This window comes from Balearica regulorum, chromosome 8 (genome assembly GCF_011004875.1).
Source record: "Balearica regulorum gibbericeps isolate bBalReg1 chromosome 8, bBalReg1.pri, whole genome shotgun sequence".
Classification (NCBI taxonomy): Eukaryota; Metazoa; Chordata; class Aves; order Gruiformes; family Gruidae; genus Balearica; species Balearica regulorum.
Genome location: NC_046191.1, coordinates 28,750,290 through 28,769,045, shown reverse-complemented (window position 1 = coordinate 28,769,045; position 18,756 = coordinate 28,750,290). Strand labels below are relative to the sequence as shown.

Here is an 18,756-nt window from a genome sequence, read left to right as displayed (position 1 = left end):
GGGCGCGGAGCCTGCTGGGATAGCGGCGGTAACTTTTTCCCGCCGCTGGCAGGTCCTGAGGTAAACGGAGCTGGCGCCATGTCCCAAACAGATCCCGAGTTGCTCCTGCAAGGGCTGGGAGGCTGGGACTGGGACCTCTGCCGCCGGGAGCTGCCCGCTGTCTTGCCCCGGCTCCTTATATCCTTCGCGGGGCGGGTGGTTCGGCTGTTGGGATGAGGAGACACCCCGAAATGGCGGGGGGGGATGTGGGGGGTGTGTGGGTGTTCATTCAGTACTGTAGATAAACCCTCTCTCCAGCCCCGCCCCCCCCCCCCCCCCCCCCCCCGCAAAATCCCAAGACTTAATTTCCCAATACATTGCAGAAAAACTTACGTTGATTGTGCGTGAGGTATATCAGCCCGTGTTTATTATGGAGCATCCCTGCCAGTTTCATAAGGTGGATGAAGTGCATGCAGGACAGCCTGAGAGAAGTCACCGCGACTTATGCAGTTGCTTTAAAGATAATCTTCATGGCAGAGCGAGTTTGAGTTTCTTTAACGTTTTTACTCTATGTATCAAGAGTCTGAAGACTGGACTGAGCATATTCGTAAGTAGTGACCAAGAAGTGCCTCTTCTTCCTATGGATCGTTGTATTGCAATTGCATTACAAATTCTGCACTACTTAAAAAATACTTTTGCTATAACTAGTGACTTTTACAGTCTTCACCAGTCCTGCTGGACATTGCATTTTACACTAATTGCACATTGAATAAGCTTTATACAAAGCCCATAAAGAAGCTATGCATGTGAGGCTGCTTTTTCCTTCACGCTATTTCTGATTTTTAGATACTTGAAAGAAAGATGCTTTTTATCTTGTATTTTATTGTCTTTTTGGCCATTATCTTGCAGGTGGCAAAACTTGTAATACCTGATAGTAATAAGAAAATGAGGCTGCTATGTAACTGTTTAGGAGTCTTGCCCACATTCACGGTTAAGTTGTGTATTAGTGCTAACCAGCATGTGAAATGTACAACTATTTGCAGTTTGGAATACAGAAAATTCTAGTTCCATGGGCAAACCATTGTGCTTGGCCTTCAGCTAAGCGTAGGCAGGTGTGACACTATTATTGATGTGTTTATGCATGTTGAAGCTGCTATTGTTACTTGATTTTTCAGATAATGCATATGTGGCAAATGTTACGTTCCTCTCTCAGAATCAAATACCTGATCTGTTTCTGCTTGATGCAGTTCTTTGTTTCATCTCATAGGTCACTGCTTATTTTTGATAATAACATGTTTTTCTGTAACATTTTATAAATGTTTTGCTTTGCAGGTGTTTTGAGGATCCTGACTGAAATGTTTTTGCCCCATATCAGCCTTGCAGATTTGGAACAAACTTTTTTCTCAAAAGTATTACCTAAGGTATGACAGCTTCAATTAAATGTGGAACTTTCAGTCAGTCCAGTGCTAAAACCTGCTTAGAATGCAGCGATTCTTTTTTTGAAGTCACACAATATAGTTATTGGTTTGGATACAAAAGTTGAAGTTAACACTTCATGCTTAAAAAGTTTAACAGTTTTTGTGTTGTTGGATTGTTTCTGTGATTGTTACCATTCTTTACAATGGAGAGAGGATCGAACATATGATATTTGACTTTCTGTGTTCAATAATAGAATTGGGTTTTATTTGTTTTTGAGAAGATTGTGCTTTTTGTAAAATGACCAAAGTGGAGATTGCCTCTCAGGACAAATAAATTGAAGAACCCAACACTCATATATCATGAATAAACGTTGTGATATTTGTGAATTTTACAGTGAATAAACTTTTAGACCATACTGGCCTAACACGTGGTTTTTTATGATTCACTGATGGAGAGATTTGTGCTGTAGCTGTATGAAAATTCTTCAGTGCTTACGTTTTAACTGATATTAAGCAGTGGCAAGTTACTGATTTAAGTTTCAGGCCTCGGCTTGTATATTTTAAGAAGCCTGTAAAAATGGCCACTTGATTTCCATTTCCCTTATTTTATGTCCTATACAAGATTTCAGAGATTACAAGAAAAATGGCTCATAACTTGCATATCCCGAACAAGGATTACAGTACCTTCACAGTTTATGTAGTATCCTGTACATACCTGGAAGCCGCTTGCTGTCTTTGCAGTCGCAGAAGTAACGCTTGTAAAATATCCAAGGACCTCAACCAAAGTAGAAATTACTGTTGTTTGTAGGTCATTTCTTTATTCAAAATGTTAACGACCATTCCCAACAGACCCCCCCAATTTTTCTCAGACAAAATGAAAATCCTTTTAAAATGGTGTGGCTTTTACGAAGTAAAAAATCTTTGGTAGAACGAGGTATATATTTCAAGTGAGTTAGCTAGAAAGTTTGTTTTACTAACAGACTTTATACAAAGTAACAGGTAATATAGCTTCTGTCTATAGTTTGGGAAAACCATAAGATAGTTTTTGCTTGGTATATCGTGCTTTATCATTTGAACACTAGAAAGCATTATTTCTCTTATGAGTTATCTTGGTAGCCCATGACTCCATGCCAAGGAAGCAAGCAGATAGAGAATGGTGTTACTATTTGCCTGTCTACATTTATAAATAAAATGTTTAAGTTTTGTTTTGTTCTGACAGACTCTACAGTTATTTGATAACTTGATGTATGAATTATCCAGTGAGGCCAAAGGATTAACCAGCCAGAATACAGAGTTACGCAGTACTGTAAGGAATCTTCTACAGGCAAGTCCCATAAAATAAGCTGTCAAAAGAATTTTTACGTTCTGTGATTTTACCCAAACAATTAAGAAGTTTTTAGAATACTTTTGCCAGCTACTAACCTGCTGGTTAAAATATAATTCGATCTTCCTTTGCAGCTGAAGTTCAACTAAAATTGTGTGAATGATTTGATTACATTTAGAGTGTGATGCTAATCAGAATTTAAAAAAAAAAATTCTCTAATGCAAATGGAATAAGATTCTCCATATTTAAAGAGCAAATCTGGCACCTATTTATACAGTCTCTGAATAAAAAGGTTTAACATTTTTGTAAGTTGAGAACAGTAGTCAAAAGAAATATGAAACTTTCAGAACGTATATGGTATTGGAGAAAAGGTCTGGAATTGCTTGATAGTATTTTCTGGAGCTTCATTCAGCTTTAACAAACTACTTATTTATGCAAATAGCAGTGAACTTTAAATGTCATAACAATCTAGGAGCTATTCAGTTAAGAAAGAATGCTTTTGAAATTATTGCAGGAGTGAAGAACATTAATTGTTGTTGTTTGTTCTTGCTTTAAGACTATGGTGCAACTGCTGGAAACTCTGACTGGTTGCGTACGATACGTCTGCACACTGCAAGAGTGTGTGCCTATGGAGAGCATCCGCACCCTTCCATCCTCGGTTCTTTATGTAATAAAGAACACATTTACACACTGCAAGGTAGATCTATGTTAGAAGGAGAAAAATTCTTGTACTGGTTGGCTTTCAGGAAATGCTTTTTAAGAAGATCCTATTTTGAAATAATATTGTTGTTGAATTATTTTTTTTTTTAAATTTAAATTTAGTTGTGAAATAGTTTACAGAATGTACTTAGTGCACAAGTACAAAAATGATTTTTCAGCTGTCTGCCCAGCAAGTCTGACCTGGTAGTGAGAGGCACAAACTGTGCTTTTTCCATATTTTGCATCAATGTCAATTGCACATTTTGCTGATGAATGAAGGCTCTCTGTGGCGTCTGTGCACTTCTGATAGCTGCAGTATTTTGAGAGCTACAAACAGATACCAAAATGGTGCTACTTACCTTATTTCTATGCGAGTTCCAAGGTGGACTGAAGGTTGCGATTAGGATGTTTATGTTGATTGAGTAACACATATCAGTTTCAGATCTGCATTTTCAGATGCAACAATAATTCCCCCTACAACAGTGAAAATAAGGCTTTCATAAGGACACAATAGCTTTTGGTCAGCCTTCATTTTCACTTTTCAATTTTTCTTTCTTATGGGAACATTTATAGCAGTTTTCCATGTCAGGATGAACTCAAGTGCCATACCTTTAACAATTCTCATTTGAAACTATTGGGAAACATTAGGACTGCTACTTCATTTGTTGCTAACCTGGTACTATTTTGTTCAGAAATACAATGTTAGGTTCATGCATCAAGGCCTAATCCAAAGCTCACTAAACTTGCTAGAGCCAAGCAGGCTTCGTTAGTTGTTGATGAGGCTGTAGGTGAACAGCACTTTATATTTAGTGAACAGGGTTGGTAGCAGAAACTACAGATCTGGTTGTTGTATTGGGTTAAAGTAGGTACATCTCTGCCTTGTTTTTCCCAGTGAAACGTATGACAAAGCTCTTGATGTTTTCAGCATGTGAAAAATCATGACTCCTGAACTTTTTTTTTTTTAAACCTCTTTCTCCCTGTTTCCTACAGGACAGTGAATCAGTGTACTGTGGGCATCTGCACTTGATTTCTGACCTCCTACAAGCTATGTTCAAGGAAACTTACTCTCTTCAGAAGCAGCTGATGGAACTACTTGATATGATTTCCATGGACTCTACTTCTACTGAAGACAACATCACAGATATGGTGTCAGGTATATGTGGATCTGACACTTTTTTTAGTCTTGCTGAGTCTTTTTTTTTTTTCCTTCTATAGAGAGTATGTCTGAATTTTTAAAACAGGGTTCTGAGCATGCTCAGTTCTTGCTGTCCTGACCAGCCTTTCAGAAGGCAGTATTTTGCAGCTTGAAATATTTCCATTTTTCTCCTGAAAATTTCTCTGTGGGATGGGGCATATTGCATCAGCTTGTAGGAAAGGGACAGCACTGAGCCATTTTCCTGATTCAGTGTCAATGCAGTGGTATTCTCTTAGTGCTTGTGATTGCTGCTGTTTTCCTAGGAGAGTAGTAGCATAGCTCTGAACTCATGAATCTGATTTAACTCAGTTACTGCTGTTATTATTTCCTCCTTAGTAATCCACACTGTGCTGGAGATATGCTCTGTCATTTCCAATATGGACCATGCTCTTCATGCCAATACGTGGAAGTTCATAATCAAGTATGTCATTGAACTCTTTGGATTTTTTTGTAATATAAACAGACTGTCATTTTAAATAACTAGCATTTCGATAGCTTTATATTCAGAGTTTCAAATAAAATTGAAATTGGAGAATTCAATTTAGCTCATAAGAAAATTTAGAAACTTATTTAAAAATGTAGCTTGTAAGTGGTATTAAAGGCACTGTCAGTGAAGATAGTTAGGAATCATATGTGGAAACTTGACTTTTTGTGTTACAAAACAGAAGAAAATTTGAAACACCGTTGCCTGAACAAATAATCTTAAGATGTTTGACCTGCAATTCTGTAGGTGTTTTTGGCTTGAGTTGTGCTGTCTTGTGCTTTCATCCTGCCTCTCCTCTATGTTTACGTCATGGCTGTGAAGAGGGTTCTTCTCACTAAATTTCTGGTTTCAGTGTACGTGGATATTGCACTAATAAGTGTTGTATAAAAGCCTAAATAGAAAAATAAATTATTTGGATTTGTACTAACTCATTGCATGATCACTTCTGACAATTAAATATCTGATGATATTCCTATAATTTAGGCAAAGCCTGAAGCATCATTCTCTGCTGCAGTGCCATCTGAAACACAGTGACATCCTCAGTGGCTTGTGCAAGGACACTCTTCTTTCTTTTCACTCCTGCTTGCAACTGGCTGAGCAAATGAAGATGTCAGAGATACAGGTGAATTAAAAAGCTCCCAAAGCTGCTGTTGAACTTGAGGGGGATAAGTTATTTGTGCTGTATTATTGCTGGGAGTGGTTTGGGTTTGGTTGTTTGGGGTTTTGGGGGTTTTTTGGTGGTGTTTTTTTTACTTCATGTACTAGGCAGAATACATTGTTCTTTTGAAACCACGCGAAAATGAGGCCCATAACTTTGTTTAGATTAGGGATGTTTTAGTGAGGTGCTGACAATAAGTTTCCACCATATTCTATGGGAATTTTTTTAATATCCTAAACTGACAATATCCCAAGGTCAGTCAAAAGATAATATTTCAATTCTGAATATTGCTAGAAAAATGTTGAGGCATACAGAAGATTTCTAAAATTTTTCCCCCGTAGCTGCAGAGAATCCCCATCCCTGGAAAGAATCCAGAATCCCCCCATCTCTGGAGAGAATCACGTTTGAAATAGATTGCTAACAATGTTCAAAACCTAACTTTTTTTTTTTTTTTTTTTTTAAATTGGATTATTCTGTATATTAAGTTTTGGAACTCCTTTTTTTGTACAGGAGGGCACTGACCTCAGGCTGTTCCAGAAGACAGTCAAGCTGTGCAGGTTCTTTGCTAATTCCCTTTTACACTACACCAAGGTAGGTTTTAATACTTGAATTCTATGTTAATATTAAATTTAAGCCTCTGGTCTGCAAATGGAATAATTTTGTACTGCATAATATCTTAACAATTTGTGACTATACCATATGGGTGGTATAACATCCAAGCATAAAGTGCTTGTAGTTCTTCCACCTGTATATACTCACAAGCCTAAGCAGGCTAATCACTGCTGTGATTTAACAGAAAAACAAACAAGAAAAATAGGCTGTTAACAAGCAATGTCACTGAGGAGTTGTCAGAAGATGTCCAGTCTTTACAGGTAGCCTTGAGTCAGTGCAATAGTAACTTTATCTGGAAGAATTAAGCAAATTAAACCTGTTTCCTAAGTTTTCAGAATTGTTTCTCATTTCAATAATTGAAAGAGATGTGGCATTAGTTAGAAGAAATGCCCGTGTACTGTTGTTAAAGCACTTTGTTGCTTTATTTTATTTTTCTTATTATTAGAAGATATGCTGTAAAACCTACCCATTTTAGGAATGTATGTGAAAAAAAAATTTGCTCTCTAGGAACAGCAGTGACAGTGCATTCTGCATCTGTTTTCTCCCATGCAGGAAAAGCAGGGGGATGATATTTTTTTCAGCACAAAGTGAATGACATTGTGACAGGATAAAACAGCTTTTCAGCATGTATGAGAGCACGTCCGATTTTTGCAGCTCTCTGTGGCTATTACAATTCTACTTACTAATTTTTTTAAATAAGCCTATAAATTTGATTTTTACCTACTATATATACATGTAGTGTAGTTAATCTTAGAATACTTTGTTTATTGTTTGCTTTGTGCTATGGACTGTTAAAATTTAACCAATTTTTGCAGTATAGTACTTTACACACCAGTATAGCAGAACAGAAAGAAAGTGTATTTAATCATGTATTTTATATTAAAAGTACCATTCAAAATTAATGGCTTTTGCAGGAATTTCTTTCTTTCTTCTCTGACTCGTGCTTTCAGTTACATGAGCTCTTCCTTCAGATATACAGGTAAGTGAAGTACAAATAAGTGATTATTGATACTGTCTTAATAGCATCTTCATATTACATTCTTAAAGTTGCAGGTATTTTAAGATATAAAAATACAGTTCTTGTTCCAGAGTTGTTCCTTTTTTTTCATGTACAGAAATCTAAAAAAAATTGTTTTAACAAATTGGACATTTTTGTGTGGTACCAGTTACCTTAAACCTATTATCGATCAGTGCTCTGAGTGTCTGATATTGACAAGCCACTAACTTTGTTGCAATCGATTATGTCAACATTTCTTAACAAGTTATGTGTAGAATATGCAGATTGATTGTCTTGGACACTGGGTCTATTGATGCAATTTCATTTGAAAATTCTTGTTCCTAATGTCAAAGTTCCTGAAGGTAGGATTCGCCTTTGGGTCATCATGTGATGAAGCAGTTAGGCAGAGCTAAAAACTAGACTAAGTGCAGGTGTCAGCAGCAACAAGTTGATAGATTGTTTCAGCTTTAAGACAAAAGATGGAAATGTTTCTATCCTGAAATTTTTCATCACTTTACTGTTGTGTTTATAATCTCCTGAAGTGTCACAAAAGGACTCTCAGGTTCCCCCAGAAGCACATGCTTTTTTAATGTTATGCTCATAAAACTTATCAGTCTGCAAGCGGCTTATCATTTTTCTTTCAAAAGCTTTGTTGTATTTGCTGCAATAGTGGGGAAGGATAGGGGAAAGTGGACTTTGTAATAGAGGGCTGATTTCAATCATTCTTTTGGAATTGAAACTGGGTTCTGTGGTGAGATGCATGCATGAGTTCACTGCACATTTCACTGCAAGACTGGGTGGATTTTTTTTTTTTACGAGTTTCCTCTTACCTTGTAGATCTTTCTCCAGTGGAAGATTGTAAACTTTTATTCATTCAGCAAAACCAAGCAGGATTTTTGAGTAGGAAGGTAGCATTTTTACAGCCACTTTATAAGCTGCAAGAGTAGAAGGTTTTCATTTCATGATCTCTTTTGCTTTATTGCCATATAACTTCTTTTTTCTTTTATTGCCTAGGGTATTTTTCTCTTCAAAGAAATTGTGGTACCCTTTTATTAGTGTCATGTGTTAAATTAGTGCTGTCACGCTTCTGACTGTCAAATTGTGTATACAGGTGTTTTCTTGGCTTTTTGTTGCTTGACTTTTTTTTTTTTTTGTGATTCAGTATATTTCTTCTCATATCTTACGGATTTTATATGCATTTTCCATGATCTTGTAAGGTATTCTTAATGTTTAGTAAAATATTGGATTGTGATGCTTAGTTTAAAGGCTGAATGCAGAGTTGTAATGCTCAGGCTATAACAGATATTCTAAAATGGGGAGCCTTTTCTGTCTTCCTTGTTACTGTGAAATAAAAATCATGAATTTGCCTTTTTGTAGTTATTTTGAAAAGTAATCTCAAAAAATGCTACTGAGATTATTTAACTTTTTTTTTTTTTTTTCATCCCCCCTCAGCAAATTTCCTCCCAGTCTCTATGCTCCAGAGATCTTGGACGTTCATCGAGATGAAATATCCCGGGTTTTTCTTGTGGCTCTGGACCCTCTCATCAATCAGCTTCTTCCTTTTAGCCCTTTTATGGAGCAAGTGTTAAGTGAAAAGTTAGGTGAGTTTAAAATACAGCTACCACTGCTATAGTACTATGAAAGTTTCTCTAAGGGATCAGGATTGATATTTTAATTGTCTGGACAAGCAACATTCTGAGCTGGTTTGCTTGTCTCTAATTCTTTTGTAAGTGCTATGATATAGCCAGTTGCATGCTAACTCAGATAAATTTTATAACAGATAGTTCATGTTGCTGGTGAATGCATCTTTTCCAAAGTATTCACAATAACTTCAATATTAATCTGGTTAACAGAAATCCTGTCAATTCTGCTAGTTTGCATCATTTCAATCCGCATTTGTCTGTCAAACTTTCAAAGTAGGCTGAAATTTTTCTGCTGCTCTCTTGGTGAGGAAAGACAGCTATTTTTCCTAAACTAATTTTTTTTCTGTGGAAAGTAGAATGCATTGAAATGGGAAAAAATGATCAGCTTTTTGTTACTTCTGCCCTGACCAACATGTCATAATTCTGAGATAGCTGTGGTACCTTTTGGGAGATCAGTGTGAGCATGAGTTGCTCCTTTTCTCTCTGTAGGCTGGGCTCCCACACGTGCACTCTGGCCTTGTGGTTATCCTGACACGCTTAGAAGAAACCTTTGTGTTTTCAGTGATTGAGGCATCCAGTGCTTTCAAGGAGACTGGAAGCATGAGGCGCCTGGATTGTAACTCCTTTGCAGCATGTTGCAGTCACAGTTCAGAACTGGAATATTTTTATCGTTTACTTGAAATAGTATATTGCATTAATTTTTCACTTCAAACATTTCATTCATGACAAAACATTCCTTTTTTGCCCAGCTGTGTGTAAAAGTGATTTTTGATTGTTTTACTGGCAACTTTTAGGTTTCGCCAGTTGTTCATCATTTATCGCTTCAAAGCCAGTTTACACGCACGGTCTATTTACCAGGGCAACTAGCGTCACGTTTAAAATAAAACTTCTACAGGTCTCCCTCCTGAGCAGCAGCTGCCCCAGTGTCTCATCCTGATTACCATAATGGACAAGCTGTCCTCTCAGCCTGAAGAAGTGCAAACTCTCTGGAACACAGGAAACAGGTACTACAAAAGTTTTTCTTGTAATTCTTCACCACAGCAATCAGTGTATATTGGCAGAGGGGCTCAGCTGCTGGGGTTTTCCAGTAAATAAATAGTAAGTTTGTCAGACTCTATAGATTTACATCCTTATGCTGAGAAAAACGGGATCTGATGTTCAGTGCTTCAGGAGTGAAGGATGCAGAGCCAGAGATGTCTCTGTTTTTCCAGGAAAGGAATGGTGTTTAGACTATTTCTAGGATAAGAAGAGATGTGTGTATAATTTGCTGATACTTCATTAAGTTAAAATCTTGCATTTTTATGCCTGAAGCCTCTAATAATCACCTGAATTTGTAAAAGAAGATAGTCAGGAATGTAAATCTAGTGTAAAAGCACTGAAGTTATTGCCACCATTTCCAGTCAGGGACAGAGATTCTGTACTACAGAAATACAGACGTTGTTTGCAGGATTTGGGATTTGCATATCTGTAACCCAGCCATTTTTTGTTGTGTTTTTTGTTTTGTTTTTTTCCCCCACCCTTGCAGCCTGTCTCTGTTTTCAGCTCTTTTCTTCAGTTTCCAGCAATGTTCTGGCGAGCTTTCTCTCCCTGTTTGTTTGCCAGATGTGATCGGTACAGGACAGCCAGCAGTTCCCATCACCCTGTATCACTATGTCTGTGTCCACCTGTGCTCCTTTATTGCTTCCACGCTCCCATCGCACTTTCCTCAGCTGGTAAGATTGTTTTTTGCTCCTCATCTCTTCACCTGTTGTGATGCATAGGTACTATTTAAAAAAGAATAAGTTCTTTCAAACGATCTAACTCTAAAGAGGTGCTTAGGCTTGAAGCGGTTCTGTAGAAAGCAGCCGTGATACTGTTACATGACTGGAGTTCAGTTATACAGCCAATGTCACTTGTGGCAAAGGGGAAAATAAAGCTGCTTACAAGTTCTTGAGAGCCTCAGTGGTGCTGGAAATTTTTGCTGTCTTCAGGAGGCGGGGGGGTCAAGTTGTTATAAAAGTTAAGTGCTTTCTTTTATACAGTATTCAATTTGGATTAAATTTACCTTGTTTTGTTAGTCTATACTGTGAAGTAATAAAGTGGCATTTAATATTTAGAGTAGATTATATTGTTGGGATTCCAGGTAAGAACATACCATCAAATGGTAATAAGCAAATTTTTCTACTTCAGAGTATTCCAGGCTTTGATTACATAACGTTTTAAAAGTTTTTCACCTCTAGATAAATGTAAACCTTTATAAAGTTAAGAGCTGTAACAAAAATTATAGCCCTAATTTAGATTTCTTTTTTCCTAAATGCTACATTCCTCTTTCACATAAAATCTGTGTTCCTAAAAGAGGAAAAAGGTTTTACTTGATTTTCAGTAAGCTGCTGATAAAGCTGGCAAGAAAATTGGCAATTTTTCATAAAAGTTGCCTTGCGAAGAAGGGATGCATGTGATGAAATGTTTTCAAAAGTAAAGGATCCTCAGCCCATTGAAGTGAATGTACATGTACATTCAATGTATGCAAAACTAAAGGTGTAGCTGCTTGCTTGATGGTGTAGCTGAATATAGAGTATGAAAACGAGTTCTTATTTTAAATTCGGTAAGTTGAAAATCTTATTAGGTTTTATGCTAATTAATGGAGTAAAAGTAATAGTAAGCCTGCAATTTGTTTCTGTGTGAATTTAAATATACATTTTTCTCCTCAGGAGTATGCTCTGCTGGATGCTGTTTTGGGTTCTAGTATGATCACGTCTCTGCTGGCAATGGACTCGTGGTGCTTTCTTGCCCGGTAAGATGGTGTTATTACAGGTCAAGCAGGATTTCCACAGATCCAGTTAGTTGTTGTACATAATTCCTTGAGAGAGATTTTTTTAAGACAAAATTGTCCTAGAATTAGATTCTTTTCAGATATAGATCGTATTTGGAAAAATAGGAGCAGAAATGGCTTAGCCATGTTTACATTCATGCAAGTGAGGGGAACATACCTTTTCTATTATTTAGTAATTGTTTTTTGCAATGGTCCAAGTAAATTGTGTCTGTGCATATCAAGTTTAAATGTTAGAAGAAATGGCCATCTTTCAGACAAGATTTATAATATTTAGTCTGTAAAAGAGTAGGAAGTACAGACTCACAATCTTCTGTCTCTCTCTCTCTCCATTCCAGGTATGGAACAGCTGAACTGTGCGCTCACCACGTTGTTGTGATTGCCCACTTGGTAAGAACCAGAGCGATGTTTGCAATTTGGCACTGGTTTTAACCCTAGTTCTACTGGCAAACTTTCTAAATGACCAAAGACAGAAGTTTAATCTCCCTTCCAAATCCAAAATTGAGATTGTTTTAATTCCTCAAATTGAGATAACAAGTAGCAAAAGCAGTACTCTGAAAATATAAAGCAATATGCCTAGTATTTCCAACATATCCTGCATTGTTCTATTTAGTGTTACTGCTGTGATCCCACATAACAACTCTCAGAACATTCTGTATAGAATTCATTTGTCAAGTGGTGATTTTTTTCTTAATCTAATTAGATTCATTCCTTGTTTTCCTAATTCAGATTAAGTCTTGGCCCAGTGACTGTTACCAGGTCTCTGCCTTGGGTGTTCTGCTGAGACGTATGCTGTTCTTGATGGCTCCAGATCATCAGGCAAGTATAGCACTAGCATCCTCTGTCTTTGATAGAAGAGATGTAAATAAGTAGCCTGTGTTCAAATATCCTCTTTCAGTTCTTCAGAAATTACAAGATGCTGAGTGCTTGCTTGCTGTACTTGATATTGTACTTGTTATTGCTTTGTCATAGTAGATCCTACTTTGTGCAGGTGTGCTCTTTAGGACAAGAAAGGCACGTACACCTTTGTAAAAGTGGTCTTACTGAGTGGCAGTGAAGTCCTTTTTTTGACTAAGTATGAAAATGGCATATCTCCCAGATTCGCTGAAACTGGATGTCCTGTTACTGCATTTGCAACTGGTGTTTGTGACTGTTCTCATGTCATCAAATGTAACGAGCTGTATCCTTTCCTGTCAGCACCTCTCTGTGTATACCTTGGAGAGGCTAAGGCTCAGTCTTCTACTTGCTAGGGCCATTGCTTCAAGCAGCTGAAAGAGTAAGTTACTTAATCATTCTGATGTCCTGTATGTGACAAGGGAGGCGGCGGTCCTATAAGGCTTTTTTGATATAAAAAGTTGGATATTATTTAATCAACGGGGTTTACGCAATTTTTTTCATGTAATACTTCTAAAGCAAGCTAGTAGTGCATTTTGGTTGTTGGTTTCTCAGCTTTTCGACAGGTTATCAAATTACCTTCTGGTCTTTTTAGTTAATATTAACTTTTGTTTTCAGGTTGAATTTGCTCATAAGTTTCTTCCAGAAGAGGAGGAGAACTTGGCTGTGTGGCAGCACATATCCCTCAAGGCCCTGAGCCCTGACCTGAGAAAACGAGTGGCGTGTCAGCTCTGCTTGGCAGGGCTTGCACAGTGCAGGCGATGGCTGAATAGCAGGCGTGCTTTGGGACAGCTCCGACCTGTGGTAAAGGACATTTAGTTCTCGCCATAAAAATGTGTGAATTCTGCATTTCCAAACTGTAAGGGTTCTGTTGCTATTACCTCAATTCTTTTTTTTTTTTTGTGTTGCAGAGTTTGTTGGGGATTTTTTTCCCATACATGAGCAAGAACTCTCATTTTTAACATTTTCTTCTAGTACACAGCACCTCAGGACCCTCTAATCTGAGGATGATGAGAGTGGAGGTCATGTGGTTTACTAGTTATTGTAGTTGTTGTTTGCTCTCTGGGTGAGCAGATGTATTTTTCTTTAGAATATCTGATTTAAACTATATCATACAAGTACATTTAAGTTTTAAACTCCTGCCTGTTTTTAGGCAGCATCAACTCTGAAAGATGCTCACTGGTCTCCTTGGTGAAGGAGTGTGAGAAACCAGAGACTTCCACATGAAGTATCTGTTGCCAGCTTTCACCTGCCAATGTCGCTAATGACTACAGCACCCTGTGAAACTCAGAAGTAACGGATGGTTTCCTCGCTTTGGAAGCTGTATTGGCCAGTGGCCTGGTGGATTAGCTGTACTGTACAGCTGACACAGCACATTGGGCTTCTTGCCATCTTGTATCATTTTAGATGTTTAATATAAGCCTGGGGTTTTGGTTCATTTTACATGTAGTTTTTTTGGTCTTACTTATACATTTTTTTCCTACTAGAATACTGCCCTTTCTGTCCTGCTGGCTGCCTGCAATTTTGCTGGTGACACTCTGGAGGCAGAACTTCAGTCATCTATCTTGGGAGTGCTTGGTCAGTTCTGGACTTTTCTCCAGGCTAAGCAGGTAAGAGAATTTGCTGCTCCACTGGTGAAAGCACAATGTCTTTGAGAGGCTGGTGCTGTTTCATCATGGGTTTGTTACTAAGTTATTTTACTGTGTAACTGTGCTTGCCCATCTGCTTTCAGCTGGTTTATGTATTAGGCAGGTGCGTGCTCTGGTAAGCCCAGTTCGAAGTTTCCCAAATGTTACACGTATGGCTCCTTGTTACTCCATCTGTTACTCAGTGTCAGATTCAGACTTGCTTAATGAGAAGTCTGAAATACCTCATTCTGATTCATACCAGTTACAAATTTGGCCTATTTTCTATGTTCATAGAACGTGAACAAAACTCTTGGTGATGCAATTAGTACGTAGCTTAGCACGTGAAAACCCACAGAGCTAGTACCCTTCCTCCCACATTTGAGAGCAAGAGGGTAAGGCGATTCCCTTGCAACTGTATACCTGTTCATGCCTACAGCTGTAGTAAAGAAAAAAGGATTCTCAAGGTTCACACTCCAGATTAAAAAAGAAAGTTTGAGAGTGGGGGTGAAAAAGAGCCAACAATGTGCCCCTTCAGAGGTCTTTTCCAACCTCAGCCATTCTGTGAAGGCATCAGGTCACCGATAAGTGAAAAAGTTGATAACCTTTAGCTGCTTATATTAGTGAGCAGAGGAAGGAGATGAGCGATAAGAAATATTCTTAATAAAAATCAAAGAAAAGGGTCTTGTAAAATATGACTACCTAGAAATATTGATATGACTATTTTAATATTTTCTTCTGCTTACAATGTGTTGGTTTATGTGTGTGAAGTTAGGTTAAGAATTTTGGAACACGACACTAACTTTGACTTCTTTCTTAAGTAGTTATTCCATAAGCTAAAATGCAATGTTACTAATATCTTGTGATCTGTTGAAGGTCTCAAGTGAGCCATCTCTCCAGCAGACACTGTGTTTATTACTTCACCTTTTGGAGTTTTTCATCCAAGCATTAGATGCTCAACTGATTACTCAGGTAAAAAAAAAACAAACCCAAAACCCAAACTTCACGAAAAACCAGTTTTTCCTGATTTACTGATAGCTCAAATAACTTATATTTTATGGTCTGGCCTTCTCTTAACACATGGAGCTGCCTAATTTTATTTCTTCCTTGATTACTTTCCTGGTCTTTAAACCAAGTATATGGTACTTTAGTTACCACTGCTTTTGAGAATCCCATTATTCTGGTATGCTATAGAGCATGCTCATTTCTTTCTAAAATGCACACTGCAGCTTTATCCTAGCCAGTTTTATTCAAGGTATAGCGCACACCTCCTTTGTTTTCAGTGCAGTTTGCTAAAATCAAAGTCCTTAGATTTAAAGATGAGACAGAACAGTTTTCACATACAATCCGTCTGATGGAGCTTCACTGGGGTTTGTTTTCTGCAGGTATTTGCACTGCAGTCTTCTCTCTTCCAGTTGGATCCCCCAGATCATGTTCGTCTAGCGATGGTGGATTTTCTCTCTTCTATGGGAAAGGTGTTTATACCACAAGAAGCACAGGTAAATATAATTATGGCCTTAATGATGAAATAATCTTCAATCTTCCAATTAAAAGCTATTTATTTAACTATAGTTAATAATCATCTTGGAGACTTATTAACAGTCTATGGCAGTTTTTATTTTTCATTGAGACATGCTGAGTGCAAGTAAGATGCTTGGTTTATTCATTTGCTTGTTGCTTCTCACCAGTTAGAAAGGACTGACATTTAAAGCTCCAAGGAGAAAAAACATCACCTCCTTTAAGGTGTTTTTTTTCCCCAGACAGAGCAGCAGCACTCTTGCATTTCACAAATCTGTTCCTTAACTTTAGAGTGATTCTTTACCAATAAATCCTGATGGTAAGATAGGCACAAATCACTCTTTGGAACTGATAGACACTCGTTCCTCTTTCAGAGGCAAGTTGTACCCCAGCTGTCGTGTTTGTTTGCTTCTCTGCTAGCTGACCAGACCTGGCTGATCCATCAGCACGCATTGGAGGCATTCACGCATTTTGCAGAGGTAAGCGTGGCAGAACCCTGGATGTGTGTATTTGGCTCTGTTAACTTTTACTGTACAGCAATTCTTCTGCCTTAAATGTCTGCTGCTCTTCACTGACCAATTTAGATCTTAGTTTTACAGTTGCTATTGCACATCAAATGTATTTTTTCTACAGGTTAATGCAGTTATAAGTGATTTCAGGAGCGGAAGGGACATGAAGCATTGGTTGCAACAAGGAAGGCTTTGTCATAGAAACTTTTTTTAACTTGTCTATTCCCTTGTTAATATGAATGCACTAAACAACTATTACTCAACTTTTTTGACAGGAAACAAGCCATGAAGATATTGTTCCTCAGTGCCTTAATTCTGAAGACACTAAGAACAAAATTGTTAGTTTTCTGGCTAAGGTATGTTGTTGAACCATTTTAGTGCTTTCTTAGTTGATGTTGTGCACATATGTAAGTTTAAATTGTTCGTTTAACTGGGATCTGGTTGAACTTTTCTATTTGCTTTAATCAGCAGAATTAACAACTGCCATGCTTATGTACGCAGCTCTTCCAGTACTTTGCAACTTTAATGCCTTGCTTTTCCCTTCTTGACCAAAAAAAAAAAATTATCAAATTGCATAGTTATTGCTGTAAGCAGAGGAGGAGTCCCCTGTTAAAAAGGCAGGGATTTCATCATTCCATTTGTGTGATTTCCTTCCCCATTTCTCTTGGATTGGTTCCTGAAAGCTAAATAACACGTACGAAACATCTCAGTCCTTTTTGCATGTTAAAAAAAAAAAATTCTCTTAAGAACAGATGGCTCTTCCTGCAGAACATAGATAATGGGAAAGAGGGGTGGTTATCATGCTGTAACCTATGGCAGGGCTAGCTGGATGAGCAGTTTTTGACAAGCAGATCATTAGCAACAGAACTGATAGCTGCCAGTGATGCTACACCAAAGTTGTAGGTAATTTCAATCTCCTGCTCAGAAGAGCGTATGAAAGATCAGATTTAATTTGAACTGCATGTTAAGATCTCTCCCTCCTTCCCCCTTGTTCTGGCATACAAATTGAGGTTATGAAAGTTTGTTATGCTTTCTGTTTTGGTTACCTCTCCCGTGGCTTTCTCCCTAGACAAGGCAAGTCGAAGAGACAACAGAAGCACGAACAGAACGCATGAAACAAGAAAGGATTACCTGCAGCGCACAGTTTATGAAAATGGCTGGAGAACTGGAGTCAACAGGAGAGGTACTTGCACTTTAAACTATCTGGGCTCTATTGTTGATTTCTGTCAGTTCTGGGAAGTATCTAAAGAGGTTCAAGATGGACTTGCTGCCCTCCATGTTCTAAGAAAAAAGGTAGTGTGCCCTCCTGGCCCTTAATATTATACGTGAATGCTCACTACTGCCTGCCAGCCGGCAAGAACTCTCACAAGGCAAGAGAATCTCTTGCAGCTCTTCTCCATTGAAGGGTTTTCTTGCATTTCGATGAAGACTGATCACTCATGTAGAGATTATAAATGATGTTTCCTGTTTACTTAAATCTGCAGCCCATGGCAAAACGAGCATGCCACTCACCCTCTGAGGAGCAGTATAAGTCAGCAGTAGACACGATGGAGGGGGCAGTGGAGGCTGTGAAGCTGCTACTCCGGAAAGGGTCACCCCCTGTTTGGCTTGCAGTGAAACTGGAGGCTCTACATACAGCTATAGCTGTCCTCAGAGACAGTGTACGGTAAGGCGCTCAGCAGTGTTACAGACAATACAACAGCTCAGCTCCCTGTTCTGAGGGAAAAGATGCCTCTGTACCACGATTGCTGCAGAAGAAAAAACTGACACAGGGTGATGCTCTACTGTACTGCGGTTAATGTGTCAAAATGAACAGAGGTGTGAGATGTTGGCCCATCTTTCATAATAATTACCTGGAAGGATTAATATATTTTAATGGACACTGTTGTGCATCTGAGCTGTCATTTTGTATATTGCTGATGTATAGCTTGCTCTAAGCTACTATATGATGATAAATATTGCACAAAACTGTATTTTGAATACTAAGATGTCTGGATCTGTTGTAAAAGTAACAGTTACCTTTGTTCCTGTCACATGCAGGTGACCAGGCAGTACATGTTTTTATCTTAATTTTAATATACACTCAAAAATAACAATTTAAGGCTCTCTACTGTTCTCTGAACATACCTCTGCTGCTGGTTCCACTCCACGCTAGGGTCATCTTTTAAAAATAATCTTTATTGGTCACACTTAAGAGCAGAAAGAATGCAGAGCTTAAGCAGTTTGTGTTCAGTGGTCCTTCACTGCACGGTTCCTAGCACCTCTTGTGCCATCCACTGACAGAACTATATAAACAGAAATAAATAAGTTGAGTAAACTGTACATTCATCTTAAAACCATCTCTTAGCTAAAAAGTTAAAAGGGCTTTACTTTTCTGAAGAAATTAAAAAAA

The 18,756-nt window shown here is 38.0% G+C and overlaps 1 protein-coding gene across 1 annotated transcript; it reads left to right on the top strand.

Moving 5' to 3' along the window:
* The first annotated feature begins 9 nt into the window (after positions 1-9).
* FIRRM (FIGNL1 interacting regulator of recombination and mitosis) lies at positions 10-18,454 on the top strand. Its single transcript, XM_010298306.2, has 24 exons — positions 10-177; positions 547-586; positions 1,312-1,400; positions 2,617-2,721; positions 3,278-3,418; positions 4,411-4,573; positions 4,952-5,036; positions 5,583-5,721; positions 6,268-6,348; positions 7,284-7,348; positions 8,819-8,967; positions 9,905-10,013; positions 10,535-10,721; positions 11,700-11,782; positions 12,157-12,208; positions 12,548-12,637; positions 13,331-13,516; positions 14,200-14,322; positions 15,214-15,309; positions 15,723-15,836; positions 16,230-16,334; positions 16,640-16,720; positions 17,434-17,547; positions 17,849-18,454. Exons 1-24 carry the CDS (start codon positions 79-81, stop codon positions 18,032-18,034), a joined length of 2,682 nt encoding a protein of 893 aa, XP_010296608.2. The 5' UTR covers positions 10-78; the 3' UTR covers positions 18,035-18,454.
* Positions 18,455-18,756: the final 302 nt, after the last annotated feature.

Excerpts from the sequence above, each read along its gene's own strand:
- FIRRM (XM_010298306.2), top strand. The coding sequence starts at position 79 with ATGTCCCAAACAGATCCCGAGTTGCTCCTGCAAGGGCTGGGAGGCTGG. Across the intron at positions 8,968-9,904 it reads AGTGTTAAGTGAAAAGTTAG|GTCTCCCTCCTGAGCAGCAG; the intron begins GTGAGTTTAAAA and ends AAACTTCTACAG. Across the intron at positions 14,323-15,213 it reads CTTTTCTCCAGGCTAAGCAG|GTCTCAAGTGAGCCATCTCT; the intron begins GTAAGAGAATTT and ends GATCTGTTGAAG.